The sequence below is a fragment of the Mauremys reevesii genome, linkage group 22 (assembly GCF_016161935.1).
Source record: "Mauremys reevesii isolate NIE-2019 linkage group 22, ASM1616193v1, whole genome shotgun sequence".
Lineage (NCBI taxonomy): Eukaryota > Metazoa > Chordata > Testudines > Geoemydidae > Mauremys > Mauremys reevesii.
In genome coordinates, this window is record NC_052644.1 from 975365 (window position 1) to 994088 (window position 18724).

The following is an 18724-nucleotide window of genomic DNA, read 5'->3' on the forward strand; positions in this document are numbered from 1 at the left end:
AGTGTCTGAGCCCCATGTCATGGGTGTCGCTGGCAGGGTTGTTTTAGAGGGTGGGAGGTGGAGCTCGCCCGAGTGGGAGGGGTGGAGTCGGGCACTCGGCCGGGGTAGCTGTTAAATTTGTTTTTTACACTGAGATTTCTTTGAATAAAGGAAAAAAGGAAATGGTGCCTCTCCTGTGCCGCCTCCAGGTGGGGCCCGGCCGTACCCCAACACCTGTGAGCGGCGCTCAGGGCAGGTCTACACATGCTGTAGTGCTTCAATGGAGATGCTCTGAGTGCGCAGGGGGGAGCAGCTCTCCCAACCCCATAGCGCTGGGGCCAAGTGTCGCCCGTTGTCTCCCTGCGCAGGCTGAGCTGCAGGCCACACACCCTGTCCGGGTGCAGCGACCTGCAGCGCTGGGACATCAGCCTCCCCCTGTGCGTGTGGCTGCTGGCCCCCGAGCCGCTGGGCTGGAGGGCAGAGCCGGCTGCTACGAGACGCCTGCAGCCCAGGCCAAGCACCGAGCGAAGCCAGCCCCGGACCTGGCCCCGTTAGCTGAGGCGCGGGGGCAGGGCCCCTGGGCGAAGCCGGAGACCTCGCGGCCCCGGAGCGGCGCTGGAAGAGAGCAGGGACTGAGCCCTGTCCAGTCTCTCCGCAGGGCTCCAGGCTGCACCAGACTGAAGCCCGGAGCGGGTCCCTGGCACGCCGGGGGCTGCTGCATGGCGGGGGGGCGGGGGGCTCTCCAGTGTCTGTCCAAGGCAGAGCAGGGGTGGGGCTGCCCCAGGGCAGGGGGAGCAGAGTTCGTATAAAATGGAAACCGGCTGCTGCTGAAGCTCTTTATTTACACAGGACCCCCTGGGTCGTGCAGGTATCCGGGCTGCACCGCGCGGCCGTGTCCCCTCCTCAGCCCCCGTGGGCTCCTCTCAGTGGAGGGGACCAGGCCCCTGGGGCTCCAGTGCGCAGGGGGCAGAGCGCTCCACTCCCACGCTTGCTGCTCCCCATTGCCCAGGGGGCTAGAGCAGAACTGAGAGCAGCCCCGAGGCTGCTCTAACGGCGCAGGACCCAGCACAGTGGCCTGCACCCCCGCAGAGGGGCTAGTTACGTTTCGTGCCTCCCCCAGCAGCTAGCTCCACATTAGCCCCGGGGCAGGGGGCGGTTGCACTGGAGGCCTCACAAAGGGGAGAAGAACCCAGGCGTCCTGGCTCTGGATACCAGCCATGGCCTGCAGCACCAGCGCTGCCTCTGTCCCTCCAAGTGTGGGGTAGGGGATGGGGCCATGTGCCCCTCCCAAGCTCCAGCAGCTGGGCGCAAGTCCTAGCCCCCGATGCCCTGGCTCCCGTCGCTCTGCCAGCTGCGCACACGGGTCCCTCACCGGCCAGGGTTCAATACGGTGCCTGGCTGGGGTCTGAGCCCGGTGGGGGCAGCAGGAGCCTCCTACCCTGGGATCCCCACCTCTGACCTCGCGTCCTCCAGCCGGCCAGGGACCAGCCGTGTGCTCGTCTTCCCCAGCCGCTGTGCTGGGAGCAGGTCGGCGGCCGGCCCGGCCCAGCGCTGCTAGGAGACAAAGCCTGGATCAGAGACGTTCAGCCCCGTGTGCTCCCGCAGCCCAGCCTGCAGCCGCGCTACCCCAGGCCAGCGCTGCCCCAGGCCAGCCCTGCTGCTGTTAGCCGGCCCGTGGGCAATATACCCCCCCCCCGACTGTGCAGCCCGTGGGCAATATACCCCCCCCCGGCTGTGCAGCCCGTGGGCAATATACCCCCCCCCGGCTGTGCAGCCCGTGGGCAATATACCCCCCCCCCCGGCTGTGCGGCCCTTGGGCAATATACCCCCCCCGCCTGGCTGTGCAGCCCGTGGGCAATATACCCCCCCAGCTGTGCAGCTCATGGGCAATATACCCCCCCCCCGGCTGTGCAGCGCATGGGCAATATACCCCCCCCCGGCTGTGCGGCCCGTGGGCAATATACACCCCCCCCCGGCTGTGCGGCTCATGGGCAATATACCCCCCCCCGGCTGTGCAGCCCGTGGGCAATATACGCCCCCCAGCTGTGCAGCCCTGGACACAGCCCCCGGCCTCCCCCAGCAGCACCCAGCTCCACCTACGGCCTTGGCTTAGCACTTGCCCCAGGGCCCGACGGGGATCGTCTCTGCCAGGCGGGGGGAACGGGCCCAGCTGGGGGTCCCACTAACGTGCTCAGGGCTGTTCCCGAGCGAGCAGCCGGGCCCCCCGGGACCCCGAGAGTTCACAGAGCAAAGGCTCGGTGCCGGTTCTGTACCTGGGCTGCCGGGCGGGACCTGGAACCAGCAGGTGCTCACCTGGCGAAGATGTAGAGCACGTGGCCTGGGTCAGAGACCAACACCCTGCAGGCGGGAACAGTCTGTCAGCCAGGGCCCATCCCCCTGGCCTCTGGGCCCCACCACCCTGTACTTTCCTCCTGGCCTCCCTGGGGGATGGACCGAGCTGCCCCAGGGGAGGTGGCAGCAGAGATGGTTCCTGAACCCAGCGTGCCTAGGGCCAGGCCTGACCCTGCCTCGCTGGCCACGGGGGCCATGGGGCTTGGTCACGGGAGCAGGCTGCTTCCAAGGCACCGGATCCAGCCCCGCTGAGCCCAGGGAGAGCCACAGCCACCCCCTGCTATCCGCTGCCATGGGGGGCAACAGGCCAGAGGGGTCTGAGCTTGGGGCAGGCTGGGAGCCAGGACTCCTGGGTTCTGTCCCCGGCTCTGGGAGGGGAGTGGGGGCTAGTGGTTAGAGCAGGGGGGGGCTGGGAGCCAGGACTCCTGGGTTCTCTCCCTGGCTCTGGGAGGGGAGTGGGGGCTGGTGGTTAGAGCTGTGTGGGGCTGGGAGCCAGGACTCCTGGGTTCTCTCCTGGCTCTGGGAGGGGGCTGGGAGCCAGGACTCCTGGGTTCTCTCCCTGGCTCTGGGAGGGGAGTGGGGGCTGGTGGTTAGAGCAGGGGGCTGGGAGCCAGGACTCCTGGGTTCTCTCCCATCTCTGGGAGAGGAGTGGAGGGGGCTGGGAGCCAGGACTCCTGGGTTCTCTCCCATCTCTGGGAGAGGAGTGGAGGGGGCTGGGAGCCAGGACTCCTGGGTTCTCTCCCATCTCTGGGAGAGGAGTGGAGACTATTGGTTAGAGCAGGGGGGGCTGGGAGCCAGGACTCCTGGGTTCTCTCCCTGGCTCTGGGAGGGGAGTGGGGACTAGTGGTTAGAGGGGGGGGGGGCTGGGAGCCAGGACTCCTGGGTTCTCTCCCTGGCTCTGGGAGGGGAGTGGGGGCTGGTGGTTAGAGCCGGGGGGGGCTGGTGGGTAGAGCAGGGGGGGGCTGGGAGCCCGGACTCCTGGGTTCTCTCCATCTCTGGGAGAGGAGTGGAGGGCTGGGCGCCAGGACTCCTGGGTTCTCTCCCATCTCTGGGAGAGGAGTGGAGGGGGCTGGGAGCCAGGACTCCTGGGTTCTCTCCCATCTCTGGGAGAGGAGTGGAGGGGGCTGGGAGCCAGGACTCCTGGGTTCTCTCCCATCTCTGGGAGGGAGTGGAGACTATTGGTTAGAGCAGGGGGCTGGGAGCCCGGACACCTGGGTTCTCTCCTGGCTCTGGGAGGAGTGGGGACTAGTGGTTAGAGGGGGGCTGGGATCCAGGACTCCAGGGTACTCTCCCTGGCTCTGGGAGGGTAATGGGGGCGGGTGGTTAGATCATGGGGGGCTGGCAGCCAGGACGCCTGGGGTCTCTCCTGGCTCTGGGAGGAGTGGGGGCAGCAGGGGGCTGGTGGTTAGAGCAGGGGGCTGGGAGCCAGGACTCCTGGGTTCTCTCCTGGCTCTGGGAGGAGTGGGGCTGGTGGTTAGAGCGGGGGCGGGGAGCCAGGACGCCTGGGTTCTCTCCCTGGCTCTGGGAGGGGAGTGGGGGCTGGTGGTTAGAGCAGGGGGGGCTGGGAGCCAGGACGCCTGGGTTCTCTCCCGCTGTGGATTCCCTGCCTGCAGCTCAGGCCGCTCCCATTGCTTAGGGCAGTTCCACTCCTTGGCCCCTCGCCAGCTCCGCTCCCTGCCTGGGCCCCTGCCTCTGGGGCAAGGCAGATGCTGAGTCGCTGGGGAGCAGCCAAGCTCCATGTTGCACCGGAAGCGGCCTTGGCGCCCTGCAGAATTGGCCCCTCTCTGGGCAAGAAGCTGGGGGAGGCACTGGCAGCTGGGCCCAGGACCACCCGGACCCCTCGTAGCTCTGCACTGGGGCAGGAGCTGGGAGAGAACCCAGGAGTCCTGGCTCCCAGCCCCCCAGCTCTGACCACTAGACCCCACTCCCCTCCAGAGAACCCAGGAGTCCTGGCTCCCAGCCCCCCGCTCTAACCACTAGATCCCACTCCCCTCCAGAGAACCCAGGAGTCCTGGCTCCCAGCCCCCAGCTCTGACCACCTCCCAGGCAATCTTGCCCTGAATTAACCTCTTGTGCCAGCTTGGGGTCCCGCTGAGCCGGGCCCTGGGAAGCCGGGCGGGCGGGGGTGTGTGTGTGTGTGCAAGGCCCATGGGCGGCCTGCGTGTGGAGGTGATGGGTGGCTGGCCTGGCTGGGGGGGGCTCCCATGGGCCTTGCCCTGGCACCTGGCCCAGGCGGGGACCCCCCGGGACTCACCGCTCCCCCCAGTGGTAGAAGGCTCGGTCCTGGTAGAAGTTGCACAGGAAGAGCCAGAGGCTGATGGTCTCCATCCAGAAGATGAGGAAGAGGAACCAGAGGGAGGAGAGGAGGAAGAGCTCGCACGCCATCCTGCCGGGGGAGAGGGACGCTGCTGGGACAGGTAGTTCCACCCCCCGGGCTGGGGGCAGGCCGCCAAACCCACACCAGGCCACGGATGGAGACCCAGCACGCAGCCCCCAGCTTCGCACAGGGAGCGAGACCAGAACCGGGCCCCTTCGATAACACTGCACGCATGTGCTTTCACGTGGCACCGTCGTGTGCTCGCACGTGGCCTGCCCGCACGTGGCACCGTCGTGTGCTCGCACGTGGCCTGCCCGCACGTGGCACCGTCGTGTGCTCGCACGTGGCCCCGTCGTGTGCTCGCACGTGGCCTGCTCGCACGTGGCACCGTCGTGTGCTCGCACATGGCCTGCCCGCACGTGGCACCGTCGTGTGCTCGCACGTGGCCCTGTCGTGTGCTCGCACCTGGCCTGCCCGCACGTGTCACCGTCGTGTGCTCGCACGTGGCCTGCTCGCACGTGGCACCGTCGTGTGCTCGCACGTGGCCCTGTCGTGTGCTCGCAGGTGGCCTGGTCACACGTGGCACTGTTGTGTGCTCACACGTGGTACCATCGTGTGCTCGCACGTGGCTTGCTCGCACGTGGCACCCAGCACACGCGTGTGCTCTGCTCTCTGCCCACCGCAGGCTGCCGGTTCTGTGCAGCCCGGGGGGGTGGCGCTGGGCTAACCGGGTGCTGGGGTCCCAGGCTCCAGCGGGACGCCCCTGCCCCGGGGTTCAGAGTTGGCGCTTGCTGCCCAGACGCGATTAACGGCTGGAGCAGGAGGCTGGGGGGGTCACTGGCAGCAAGCGGCATCCAGACCCCTTTGCGCCCCGGCTGGGGCGCCCCCCACATCCTCGGGCACTGGGGCCAAGGGGCAGGAAATGCTGCCCGGGCTGGGGGCGGCGCTGGGCACCTGGGACAAGGGCGGGGACGGGGAGAGCTGCACCCCGGGGGGTTCGTGCTCCCACCCCCAGCTGCCCTCGCACCGGGGCACAAACACACACGTGCCAAAGACGTCGCACAAGTGTCCCCAGGTGCCCCTCACTCCCGACCTGCAGCCCCTGCTCCCCCAGCCCTGGGCTCCCCCCAGCCCTGCCAGTGCCCCTCACTCCCGACCTGCAGCCCCCTGCCCCCCACAGCCCCGCTGCTGCCCCTCACTCCCGACCTGCAGCCCCTGCTAACCCAGCCCCGCTCCCCCCAGCCCCGCCGGTGCCCCTCACTCCCGACCTGCAGCCCCTGCTAACCCAGCCCCGCTCCCCCCAGCCCCGCCGGTGCCCCTCACTCCCGACCTGCAGCCCCGGGCCTCACTCACCCTCTGCCCCAGAGCAAGACCCGGGAGCTGCAGCAGCGCCCTCGGGCCCGGGGATCACCAGGCCCCGCCTCTCCGAGCGGAGCCTCCCCTGGGTCCTAGCGCCGCCTAACAGGGCTGCCAAAGCTCCCCCACCCCGCTGTAAAACTCCCCGCCAGGGCCCCCCCGGCCACTGCCCCGCCCCACGGCACCGCCCCCCCCCCCAAAGCTGCATCGCTCAGACTTCGGCTTCGCCCCGGGTGCCAGGCCCGGGAGCCCCCCAGCCCCCAGGTGTGAGAACCGCTGGTCTGGGGGGGCTGGGAGCCCGGACGCCTGGGTTCTCTCCCCCGCCCGTCGGTGCCAGGCTGAGCCCCAGGCTGGGGCGAGGCGTTTGCACGCAGAGCCGGGGGGTCGGGGGGGGGGGGCCGGGCACAAGGTTCGCTCGGTCCCGCCCTGGAGCTGCCCATAAAGCCCCGCCCGGCCCGGCCCCGCCGCGACTCGGGCTGCGGAGCAGGATGGATTGTAACCGGGCGGCGGGTGAGCGGAGACCCCCGGCAGAGACCCCAGGGGCCAGCAGCCCCCCCCCAGAGACCCCAGGGGCCGGGAGCCCCCGCAGAGACCCCCGGGGCCGGGAGCCCCCCCCCGACAGAGACCCCAGGAGCCGGGAGCCCCCCCCGCAGAGACCCCAGGAGCCGGGAGCCCCCCCCCCAGAGCTCCCCACCCCCCCAGCAGAGACCCCAGGGGCCGGGAGCCCCCCCCGAGCAACACCCGCCCCCCGGCAGAGACCCCAGGCCGGGAGCCCCCGCAGAGACCCCAGGAGCCGGGAGCCCCCAGCAGAGACCCCAGGGGCCGGGAGCCCCCAGAGCTCCCCAGCAGAGACCCCAGGGGCCGGGAGCCCCACCCCCCCGGCAGAGACTCCAGGGCCGGGAGCCCCCAGCCGAGACCCCAGGGGCCAGGAGCCCCCAGCAGAGACCCCAGGAGCCCGGCAGGCCAGACCCCAGGAGCCCCAGGCAGAGACCCCAGGGGGTGGGAGCCACCCCGGAGCTCCCCTAGCCCCCGGCAGAGACCCCACAGGGGTCAGGAGCCCTGGAAAGAGACCCCCACAAGGGGTCAGGAGCACCCCCAGAGCTCCCCCAGGCAGAGACCCCTGCAGGTGTCAGGCACCCCCAGAGCTCCCCCGGGGCAGAGACCCCCCCCAGGCCCCTCCCCAGCAGAGGCCCCTGGGGCCCAGAGCCCCCCCTGAGAGCTCCCCACAGCAGAGCCCCCCAGCAGGAGACCCCTGGGCAGAGCCTCCGGGGACCTGCCCCAAGCTGGTCCGGGCTGGGGGGTCGGGTGCTGGGGGCTGCGGTGGACGGGGAGCGGGAGACACCGCAGCAGCCTGGCCCGGGGGCCCCGCCCGCCCCCTGTGCCCCATATTCCATGGGGGCGGGGGGCTCCTGCGGCACACCGGGCTGGGCGCGGCCTGACACGCTCCCCTCTGCCCCACAGCTCTTGGCTCGGACCCCAAGAACCATGAGGCGGGGAAGAAAGAGGGGCACGCGGGGCACCCCAAGCACAAGGTGAGGAGGGGCTGGGGCCTGGCCCCCAGCTCTGGTAACGGGCAGAGACTAGACCCCGGCCCGCCCCTCCCCTCCCCTCTCTGGAGTGGGGGTGGTTCGCTGGGTGGGGGAGGGGCCCCTCCCCGTGACGTGCTGGGACCCCCATGCTGCGCTGCGAGGGGGCCCCGGGCCTGGGGGGGGGGCCCAGACAAGGCTGAACCTCTTCTCTCTCTCAGGACGGGCACGGATCCTCCTCGGACTCCAGCAGCAGCTCCAGTGAGAGCGACGGGGGGCACCACGGCAAGGTAGGGGGTGGGGGCCAGGACCCCCCTGAGCAGCCCTCCCCCGGGGCCTGCTGCCACCATTGCAGGGAGCCAGGACTCCTGGGTTCTCTTCCTAGCCCCACGCCAGGGGAAGGGGGGGGGTCTATTCCTCACCCAGGTGCCGGGAGCCCCCCCCAGCAGCCAGCGAGGGTACATGGCCAGCAGCCCCTGCATGGGAGCCTGGTTCCTGGCCCCCCGTCCCTGTTTGCCCAGGTCTGGGGGCCATGGCTGGCTGCCAAGGGCCGTCCCAGGTCCCCAGGCGGCTCTGCTGCCCCACACACTGCTAACCGCTGCCCCACACACTGCTAACCGCAGGGCTGTTTGCACCCGTCGGCCCAGCCTGGGGCCCGGGGCTCGAATCCAGTCTGCTGCAGGCAGGGCGGGACCCACAGCCTCCGGGCAGAGCTGGGACCCGCCGGATCCAGGCAGGGCGGGACCCACAGCCCCAAGGCAGGGCGGGAGCCACGGGACCCACAGGCCCTGGGCAGGGTGGGACCCAGAGTCCCCGGGCAGAGCTGGGACCCGTGGGATCCAGGCAGGGCGGGACCCATGGGACCAACAGCCCCCAGGCAGGGCGGGACCTGTGGGACCCACAGCCCTCGGGCAGGGCTGGGGACTGGCTGCAGAGGGCAGTTGGCGCTAACCCCCCCCACGCTCTCCTCCAGCCCCCCGCTAAGCCCCCCCTGCTCTGCAGCCCCACGGCCCTGCCTCACTAACACCCCCCACGCTGTGCTCCAGCCCCACAGCCCTGCCCCCCCGCTAACCCCCCCCCCCGCGCTCTCCTCCAGCCCCACGGCCCTGCCCCCCCGCTAACCCCTCCCCCGCGCTCTCCTCCAGCCCCACGGCCCAGGCCACGTGCACAAGGAGAAGAAGAAGAAGCTGAACAAGGAGAAGAAGCCGAAGGAGAAGAAGGAGAAGTCCAAGGAGAAGAAGAGCCACTGATGGCAGCGCCAGGCCCGGCCGCGTCTCACCCAGACTCCACCCCTGGATCTGGGCAGAGACCCGGCGCCAGAGCAGGGCTGGGAGGAGACCCAGCGGCTCAGCCTGGCACCCGCGGCCGTCGGCTGGTATCTTGGGAGCCTGCCCTTTGGAGCCTTCATTGAAATAAACAAGCTCCGACCCAGCCTGGCCCTGATTAGCCCGAGCTACCGAGCGGGAGCTTCCTCCAGGTGCGGCCGAGCCCAGAACAGGTTCTGGAGAGGCAGGAGCTGCTCTCAGCCCCACCTGCGGGGAAGGGAACGGCCGCTTGGCAGGTGGCCCCGGGGAGGGGGGCGGCTCCAGGCTCTGCAGCCTCCTGCCTGGGCACAGCAGAGCTGGCGTGTGCCAAGCCAGCTCCAGCGTGGACAGCACCTGGGCGCTGCTCTCCTGGGGGCAGGGAGCCTCCCTGGGGTGCCCCCCCATGCACTGAGCAAGGCCCCAGTGAAGCCAGCACACAGAGCCACCATCACGGCTGTTTATTGGCTTGTTGTGGGTACAGGCGTTGTGGGGGAGGTCAGGCACATGCAGTCCCCGTGGGCCCTGGCGAGGCAGGCCTGCCCCCCAGCAGCAGCAGCACAGTAATACTGAGAAACCACCAGGCAGCAGCGCACATGCACTAACATGCACCAGGGGGGCGGGGTGGGGGGCTGGCAAAGCGGGGAGCTGGGGGCCTGCTCAGGCATTAGCGGGAGCTGCAGGAAGCCAGCCCGAAGGCAGCGTTCAGGGCAAGACTGGCCCCCGCTGCCCCACCCCCAGCCCCCCAGAAACCAAAGAACAGCGGCTGGTTCAAAATGGCCGGTGGGCCATGCACCGAGCAGCCCCCCTGAGTGCTGGCCCGGCCCTGCCCAGCCTGGAGATGGGGGCGGCGCCAGGCATTTCACACGCACCCCAGCTTGGTGCAGAAGCAGGCAGGGGCAGGGCTGGCGCGTACAGGACTCCAGGCAGGTTCCTCACGGCCCGGCTGGAGGAGACACTGCAGGGTAAGGGACACCCCCGCCCCCCAGACACTGCCCAGCGGAGGGTCCCACCCCTCCACAGACACTGCCAGGGCAGAGCCTGGCATCTCCCACGTTGGTCCCAGAGACAAGCCAAGCTCCAGCTGCCTCCCCCGCTGCCAGGGGGAGGGGACACCCTCCCTTCCACACCCCAGGTTGGGGTCACAGGCCCTTCAACAAAACCCTGCAGTGGCTAAACCCATCAGAGAGGGACCCCCCCCGATCCTGGCCGGGAGCCGCTCACACAGACCCCCCCCCGCTAGCCCTAACACGAGGACGCACCGCAGCCCGAGCCTTGTTTGACGCCCGCAGGGAGCCCGGCTGGGCCTGGGGAGCGAGGGGCAGGGGCCAGGCAGCAGGGAGGCCCCATCACCTGACCAGGTGGAAGGTCAGCCAGTACATGAAGAGCGGCTGCAGGGCGGCGATGGCCATGGTGAGGTACATGCGCAGCTGGTTCTTGGCCCCCCGCACCAGCACCCCCTCCGCAGCCGCCTCCGACAGGATCTTCAGCCGCAGCGTCCTGATCTGGGGGGAGAGGGGAGAGCGCTGGGCCACGAGCCCCATGCTGCCACCTCTTCCCCACCCAGCGCTCTGAGCCCAACGTGCTGGGCACCGCTAGCCCATTGGTCTCCAGGACACGGGCCTGGCATGGGACCCTCTCCTCGGCTCCTGCATCCGGACAGGAAGTGCAGGGGAGAGGCTGGTACCATGGGGCCCGGCCCCAGACAGTGCAGCCCTGAGGTCAGGACACCCACCCTCCCTCCCTCCCAGGGACTGATCCAGGCCGCCTGCCCCAGAGCCGCGGCCGGCCCAGGCCGCCTACCCCAGAGCCGCGGCCGGCCCTTACCATGAAGACAAAGATGGACAGGCAGCACCAGCTGAGCAGCAAGTAGTAGCCGGTCTTGCCGAAGAGCAGGCCAGACACGATGCCGACAATCATCCTACCACAGGAGAGGCATGAAGTGAGCGGGTCTGGGGTGCCACCCCGAGCCCTGCCATGCCAGGGCCCTCAGGCAGCACCCCACTGTGGCAGCGTCACTCACAGGGGGGGGCAGGGATATGTTCCCAAACGCATCCCCTGGCCCCAATCTCATTTGAGGGGTCTGGACCCACACCCGAGTCGTGCCCCTGTTAACTCTGCACACAGCATGTCTGCCGGCACCAGAGCGCTGCTCCAGCCGGGTCTCCCAGGAGATCCCAGCCTCTCTGCCGCTCAGAGACTGGGACATGCTCCCCTCGCGGGCACAGGACTGGCCTCCTCCCCCCATTCGAGTGCAGCTCCAGGCCGGGGAGGGGCCAGCACTCACCCGACGTACTTGTACCCCGAGAAGGCGACGAGGTCGATGGTGGTGAGGTCCGTGTTCACAGTCACCAGGTAGAGGCTCAGCAGGGTGGCCAGCACCTCCACAATCAGCCAGGCCAGGGCCGAGCTGGCCTGCAAGCCCAGGATGTCGGGAGAAAACCTGCATTCGCACAGGGGTCAGGAGGGTCAAAGGGCATCAGCCTGCAGACGGGCAAGTTCCTGGCAGCCTCCTTTGCCATCTGCTGGCAGCAGAACCTACAACCCTTCCCACGCAGCCAGCTCCCAGCGCCCAGGGGAGCAGGGGCACCAGCAGCAGGGTCAGGCTGACCCCGCGGCCTCCCTCTGGGCACGGAGAGACGCAGAAAGCGCCGGTGCTGCTGGCTACAGGCCACCACAGAACTGTCTCCTCCAGGAACAGGAGCCCGGCGTTCCCAACTGAGACTCCTGGGAAGCTGGGGTCCCCCCACCTGGAGGGCATTCCTGGACAGGCGCCAGTTTTACCCTGGTGAAGCTTTCGTTCACATGGATCAGCCTGGCCTTTGGTGCCTCAGCCCCAAGCTCGGCCGTGCCCCGGCCGCAGCAGGTGCAGAGTGTGGGGAAGAAGCTGCTTTGTGACTGTCACAAACCCACCCCCAGCACGAGGCTGCTGCGCCCCAGAGCTCGGCGAGAACCACACGCAGACGGGGCAGATGCGAGTCCTCAGGAGAGCACAGACCCAAGGCTGCTGCTGTACCTGGGGAGCAACGTCCTCACCTGTTCTGGGTCCCCAGCGCTAAGCCAGCCACCAGGATGTACGTGATGAAAGCCATGACTGCGAAGGAAAGAGACACAAGACTCACTGCTCCCATGCGGTGGGGACCGTTCCGGCCCGGCCCAGCCTATGGGATAGCGAACGCATAGATCTCCCTGGAAGGGCACATGCAAGATGCCAACCTGGGCTACTAGCAGGGCCAAGAGGGCTGCCAATGCCCACAGGAAACTCCGAGATGGGGGAGGGAGTAATTCTGCGCCCTTTACTCCCGGAGAGGGCCTCACAAGGAGTTAGCAGCCTAGCGGCAGCAGAATAATTCCTCCACCGTGGCCAGGCTGCTCAGCTGCCTCCCGTAGACAAGGCCTCGGAAACCAGGGAAGGTTTCAGGGAGGAAACCAATCCCTGTGCCTGCTCGGTTTGTGATCGGTTTATTTATATCCATGGTGACCTGCGCGACTTTCGACCCCCCCATGCAAACACCCCCCAAAGTCAGGCCATAACACCCAGGGCTGCAATTTGCATGGCTAGGGTCTGCGGGACTCAGCCTACAAGCCTGTCCGGAAGGATGAGACCCACCCTCTGCACGGGGTCAACAGACCACGCTCTGCTGCCCAGCGAGGTACCTGGGATGTAGAGATCAGGGGCGTTGATGTCAAACCGGGGTGCTACGGGCGTGTCCTGCTGGTATCGCACCTGCCAGTCCTGCCAAGAGACACCCCTGTGAGGGGAACCCCAGACACCCAGCTGCTGCAGAGCCAGAAGGAGTGAGCTGGCAAGGGAGGGCAATCTCTGCATGGTGCCCATCCTCCCGAACCAGCCTCACAGCACGAGCCAGCCAGGCCACCCAGTGAGTGTCCCTCGGTGCAGCGCTCAGCAACCAGGAGCCAGCGCCCTGGGGCCAATTGCCCTGCACTGGAGAGTCACTTACGCAGTGTAAAAGCAGCAAAGCGTCCTGTGGCACCTTATGGACTAACAGACGTATTGGAGCATGAGCTTTCGTGGGTGAATACCCACTTCATCAGACACATGTAGTGGAAAGTGCGGGTCTGGGGTGCTGCATCGCCCTGAGCCCTGCCGGCAGCACGGCCGTGCCACCAGCGCCCCCCTCCGATGGGTGTAACTCTACAGCAGAGTGGTTGTAAGGCGCTGCAGAACGGCCCTGTGGAGTCAGACTGGCTCTGGATGGGGCGACACACATGACCCTGTATGCGCAGGAGATATGTGATTGCAGGAGTCCCTTTGGGGCACCGCTCAGACTTAGGAGCCGGCTGATTTTGGTGGTGGATGGTGGAGGTGGCGTCCTGGACTCTTCAATCCTCCATTTAAAGTTTTCAGGCCAAAGAGCCCTTTGCAACACCCATCACCCAACCTGCTGCTGAACAAGGCCGTGGCTCCGGTTACCCAGCCAGGTTCAGCCTTTCTGGGCTCACCTGGTGCATGAACGGGAAGAGAAGCAGCCCCAGCTTCCTGCCCACATAGACGGTGTCCACAGCAAAGTAATATTTCAGCTTGGTCACGGGGATGAAGCGGTCAATCTGCAAGGAGAGAAAAGCAGTTCAGGGCACGGGGTGGGGCGGCTGGGGGGTCCAGCACCAAGGGCAGAGCAGGGGCATCACAAGGAGAGGGCAGGGTCAGAGAGAAGCAGCCCCTGGGTCTATGGCAGCAGCGGGACGAAGTGGAGGCCGCGCTGTGGGGTGGGGACGTCTCCCCCGGCCCCACTCACATTCCTGTCGACGATCTCCTTGCCCTGGCTGGCCAGGGTGGTGCCGTAGGCCACGGCGAAGCTGGAGACGGGCTCGGCCAGGAAGGAGCCCGCAGCGGGGGGCTGCTGGGCAGCGTAGCCCCTGCCCAGGGCGCCGGCGCTGGTGTCATCGAAGAGCTGGTGAGGACTGGCCATGCTGGCGGCCGGCAGCCGGCGCTTGGAGGCTGCGGGAAGGAGACGGCAGGTGAGTTGGGGCGATGGGACCTGGCACAGGGGGGCTCCCCCCCAGCGAGCTGCTTAGGGGCCGGAGACGCTGCCTCTGCGCATCCCCTTCTGCCGTGGGCCCACGGGGCGGCCTGCGACGCCTGCCCCCGGGGGGGCCCCGAGACAGCCCCGGGGACGGGGCGAGACACCCCAAGCGCCCCCCCCCACGGGCTGGGAGGCAGCAACCACCAGAGGGCACGGCAGGGAACTGCCCCGGACCCCCACACACCCCCCACGCCGGGCTCCAGCCCCGGCCCCGAGACCCCTCCCCGCCGGGCTCCAGCCCCCGCCTCCGAGCCCTCCCTCCGCCGGGCTCCAGCCCCGCCTCCGAGCCCCCTCCCCGCCGGGCTCCAGCCCCCGCCTCCGAGCCCCTCCCCGCCGGGCTCCGGACCCCCGCCTCCGAGCCCTCCTCCCGCCGGGCTCCAGCCCCCGCCTCGAGCCCCTCCCCGCCGGGCTCCAGCCCCCGCCTCCGAGCCCCCTCCCCGCCGGGCTCCGGACCCCGCCTCCGAGCCCCCTCCCCGCCGGGCTCCAGCCCCGCCTCCGAGCCCTCCCCCGCCGGGCTCCAGCCCCTGCCTCCGAGCCCCCTCCCCCGCCGGGCTCCAGCCCCCCGCCCCGAGCCCCCTCCCCGCCGGGCTCCGGACCCCCGCCCCTGAGCCCCCTCCCCGCCGGGCTCCAGCCCCCGCCCCGAGCCCCCTCCCCGCCAGGCTCCAGCCCCCCCGAGCCCCCCACCGGCGCCGCCATCCGGGTTCATCTTGCTCCGCTCCTGGGGATCTGTCACCCGCGCCTCGCAGCCGCTTTAATCGAAGCCCCGCCCACTTAGGGCCAACCGACCAATCGGAAAACGGCACTGTCCGCCATCGCTGCCAATCAGCGCTCGTCGACGCTGCCCTGCCAATCACGGGTCGGGCGGACGCGTCACGTGCCGGCGCGCCGCCGCGTTCATTGGGCAACAGCCGGGGGCCCGTTGCCTGGCGCGGTGTCGTAGCGCGTGCGTTTGACAATGCGCCGGAACGTCACGTTGCCAAGACGCTGCGTTGCATGAATGGTCGCGTGACCAGAAGTGCCCCCTGACCAAGATGGCGACTGCGGGGCAGTCACGTGGCTGCAAGTCCCCTTTCCAAGATGGCGGCCGGTTACTCTAGCTCAGGCTTTCCCCAGTGCTGCAGGCCCAGGACCAGGCGCGCCCCTCCCGCCAGGGCCTGGAGCTGGGACCCCGCGTGGCTGGAGTCTCCCTCCCAGCCTGGGTGTCAACTGGGCCCTGCGGCAGGGGGGGCCCTGCGGCGGTGGGGGAACCCCTGGGACCTACGCTGCCCTGCCGTGCCGCGCACCCCAGAGCCCCCAGCCCCCCCCCCCCCAGCCCCCAGCAGGCAGCCCCAGCCCCCACACCCCACACCTGACAGGGCACCACCTGCCTGTGCAGCAGCGCCCCAGCAGCAACTGCTGCCCTCCCAGGCCTCCCTCCCGCCAGTGCAAGGCCACAGTGCAGCAAAGCTGGCCAGGCCCCGCCCTCCCGCCCCGCCGCCCGCGCCGCCAAGGCATGCTGGGACTGCCGCCCCAGGCCCGGCTCGCCATACAGTGCAGCAAGGCATGCTGGGACTGGCCATACAGTGCAGCAAGGCATGCTGGGACTGCCGGCCCAGGCCGGGCAGGGGCCGGCCCTGGCGGTGGGAACCTGGGCCTGGGACCTAATGCTGCCCGTGCGGCAGGGCACCCTGCCCCAGAGCCCGCAGCCCCCGCCGGGCCCAGGCAGCCCCAGAGCTCACGCAGCCCTGCTCACACCATACAATGCAGTGAGTCATGCTGGGACTGCCGCATCCGCAGGCCCAGCCGCCCCAGTGCAGCAAGGCATGCTGGGACTGCCGCCTCCCCAGGCCCGGCTCCCGCCATACAGTGCAGCAAGGCATGCTGGGACTGCCGCTTCCGCAGGCCCGGCTCCCGCCATACAATGCAGTGAGGCATGCTGGGACTGCCGCCTCCGCAGGCCCGGCTCACGCCATACAATGCAGCAAGGCATGCTGGGACTGCCGCCTCCGCAGGCCCGGCTCACGCCATACAGTGCAGCAAGGCATGCTGGGACTGCCGCCTCCGCAGGCCCGGCTCCCGCCATACAGTGCAGCAAGGCATGCTGGGACTGCCGCCTCCGCAGGCCCGGCTCCCGCCATACAGTGCAGCGAGGCATGCTGGGACTGGTATCTCCATAGGCGACAGCCCTCAGCTCAGGCTGGAATGCTGTTTGCTGGGCCTCGCTGGGTTCTGGCAGTTGGGTCAAGCAGGAGCATTGCAAGCTGGGACCTGGCGTTTCTGCAGACTGCGTGTCTGGGCAGCACATTGGCTCCACCTGCATTATACACCCGAGCTCCTAGTTGGAGGGGATTGACTGAGGTAGTTCCTGTGAGCCCCAGGTCAGGGAAGACTGGCAGAGGTGCCAGATCGAACCTTCGATCTGGTGCTGCTTGAAAATAGCAGGTTCAGTCCAATACTCACCCCCTTGGTGGTGATACGAGGGGTTTCCTCCGTTCTCATAGGAACTGTGAGGCTGGGTCCAGGGGCGGCTCTAGGCATTTTGCCGCCCCAAGCACGGCAGGCAGGCTGCCTTCGGCGGCTTGCCTACGGGAGGTCCCCGGTCCCGTGGATTCAGCGGCAGCCTACGGGAGGTCCCCGGTCCCGTGGATTCAGCGGCAGCCTGCGGGAGGTCTGCCGAAGCCACGGGACCACGTCCGCAGGCTGCGACCGGCAGACAGCCCCCCATGGCTTGCTGCCCCAGGCATGTGCTTGGCGTGCTGGTGCCTGGAGCCCCCCTGGCCGGGTCAGGCCTGGGGTCTACCTAGCCCATTAGCCCTTCTCCAGCAATGGCTGGTAGCCGCTGCTGGGAGTCCAATGGACCGTGGAGGAGGTGAGAACGCCTGCAGTGGAGCATTCCTGACCCTGCACCCACAGGGAAGTTCCCCCAAACTCCAGCCCACAAGGGGCTCCGCTGTGAAGGGTTTTAGGGGCATTACAGCTTCCTCTTTTTAGGTGAAAAGAGGAAACTTAAAATAGTGAGTCACAAACTGAAAACTCCTCATTTACCTGAGTTTCCATCACCTCCTTGGTATGAACAGGGCTTAACTTGAACTTATCAAATCCCAATTAACATTTCTATAAGTGCTGAGTGGCCCCGGGCCGGTAAACACAGATCCTTTCATGCCCATTTCTGAGCTTAATTGCCAAGCTTTGCAGGCCCTGGCTCCTCTGTTCACAGCTCTCCAGGCTGTCTGTATTTCAAAGGGCCAGCCTGGCGGCTGGGGAATGGCAGGGGCTGGGGGATGCTGCTTCAGCTCTTTATCTTGACTGATTGTTTCCCGGCAAGCAACTGAAGGGAGATGTGCTCAGGCAGGTCAGAGCCCAGGCCCCTGCAGTGGGAAATGGCTTCACCCAGGGGGAGCCCAGCAGGGCCTCAGCGAACAGGGTGGTGGCACAGGCCTGGCACCACAGGGAAACCAACCCCTGTGCACAGACTGTGGCCTCATGACGGCTCCTCCAGTGCCCTGATTCGAGGTTAACACCTGCTAACGCCCACTGCCTGCTCTGCGTAGGGCTTGGCTGCGGTGGCACTACCCGTGCCCACCTCCCCAGAGCGGCAGCTAGCTTGGCCGGACTCTCCTCCCTTCCCCGGACGCTGTCTCCAAGGGTGGGGGTGGGTAAGTTGGTTTAAGTGTGTTACACTCACACCCCTGCCCTGGGGGCGTAGCTGGGTCCAGCTCATTTCCTAGTGTAGACGGTCCCCGAGCTGACCTGGTGTTTGGCCCAGCTGCTAGCGCGGTGCAGTTTGTGCTTCCCCTTGTGTTTTAGTGTCACGCAGGCCAGCGCTACAGCTGTGCCGAGCGCCAGCTACAAACCAGGCCGTGCACTGAGGGCTGGGAGGCCGTGTGCTGGGCCGGTCCATACGCCGGCTTGGTCTGAGCCAGACAGTGCCCAGTGACCCCTGCAGGGGATAATGAGCCCAATGGTTGCCCACTAGGCCCTAGAATGTGTGATGCAAGGCAGGGGGCGGGGGCTGCACCTCTGTGAAGGGCTCGTAGTCTGGAGTCAGGTGACGTGAGTTCCTGTCAGGCTCAGTCAGGGCCCCCCCCCCAGGGTCATGACACCCCTGGGGGCCCCCAGGACAGATCGAAGGTGCTGCCAGGGGCTGGGATAGTTCCTTACAAGCGCTGCCCAAGCTGGGCTTTCCTGGTAGGTGGCTCTGGCCCAGACGGCGCAATCTGCAGTGTGAGGGGCCGATGGCAGAGGGACGAGGACTGTGACCTGCTCCCCGGGCCCCTGTCCCTCCTTCCCCCGGGGTCGAGTTGGTTCCTCTGCGTGTTTTGTTCAGACAGTGACTTTGGACTGGGATTTTCGAAGCTGCCTAGGGGTTGGGAATTGGGCGCTAGGTTCCTTAGGATGCTTTGAAAAGCTCCAGCAGCCTCAGCGTTACTGGGAACAGAGGGGAGGGGAGGGGACGTGCCCTATGGCGCTGCTGGGATACACAGGCACCCCAGCACTCTCCCTCCTGCACCCCCTGCCAGTCCCCCTCCTGGCAGCTCCCTTTGCCCGCTCCTCTTCCAGGCTGCCCCTTATGCCTGGTGCATAGAGGCTCTGTCCTCGCGACCCACCAAATCCCTGGGCTGGGTTCGCTTTGCAGTTTGTGCTGGTCTGGCCTGGCCCAGCTGGGGACCTCAGACCAAGCCCTGGAGCAGGAACGCGGCGTTATCAGCAGGGCATGGTTCACTCCACGCTGCACAGCAAGGATGCTAGGGCAGGGTGTCCCCCCCCCCCATTGCTCAGCAGGCTGAGAGGATGAAGAGAGGGGAAGGGGGTTACACAGGGACAAAGCTCGGTCAGAAGATCAGGAGAACACCCAGGCCTGAATCTCCT

At 68.0% G+C, this 18724-nt stretch overlaps 3 protein-coding genes across 3 annotated transcripts; 1 reads left to right on the forward strand and 2 right to left on the reverse strand.

Moving 5' to 3' along the window:
- Positions 1 to 801: 801 nt before the first annotated feature.
- Positions 802 to 5541, reverse strand: LOC120388787. Its single transcript, XM_039510872.1, has 4 exons — positions 5377 to 5541; positions 4586 to 5217; positions 2293 to 2337; positions 802 to 1533 (listed from the first exon to the last, which is right to left on the reverse strand). Exons 1-4 carry the CDS (start codon positions 5539 to 5541, stop codon positions 1362 to 1364), a joined length of 1014 nt encoding a protein of 337 aa, XP_039366806.1. The 3' UTR covers positions 802 to 1361.
- An 823-nt stretch (positions 5542 to 6364) lies between these two features.
- Positions 6365 to 8961, forward strand: C22H19orf33 (chromosome 22 C19orf33 homolog). Its single transcript, XM_039511040.1, has 4 exons — positions 6365 to 6514; positions 7466 to 7536; positions 7752 to 7820; positions 8676 to 8961. The coding sequence occupies exons 1-4, from the start codon at positions 6493 to 6495 to the stop codon at positions 8778 to 8780; spliced, it is 267 nt and encodes an 88-aa protein (XP_039366974.1). The 5' UTR covers positions 6365 to 6492; the 3' UTR covers positions 8781 to 8961.
- Positions 8962 to 9441: 480 nt separating this feature from the next.
- On the reverse strand, positions 9442 to 14713 carry YIF1B (Yip1 interacting factor homolog B, membrane trafficking protein). The gene is made up of 8 exons (XM_039511039.1): positions 14561 to 14713; positions 13589 to 13791; positions 13296 to 13400; positions 12489 to 12567; positions 11868 to 11925; positions 11119 to 11274; positions 10659 to 10752; positions 9442 to 10336 (listed from the first exon to the last, which is right to left on the reverse strand). The coding sequence occupies exons 1-8, from the start codon at positions 14580 to 14582 to the stop codon at positions 10181 to 10183; spliced, it is 873 nt and encodes a 290-aa protein (XP_039366973.1). The 5' UTR covers positions 14583 to 14713; the 3' UTR covers positions 9442 to 10180.
- Between the last annotated feature and the right edge of the window lie 4011 nt (positions 14714 to 18724).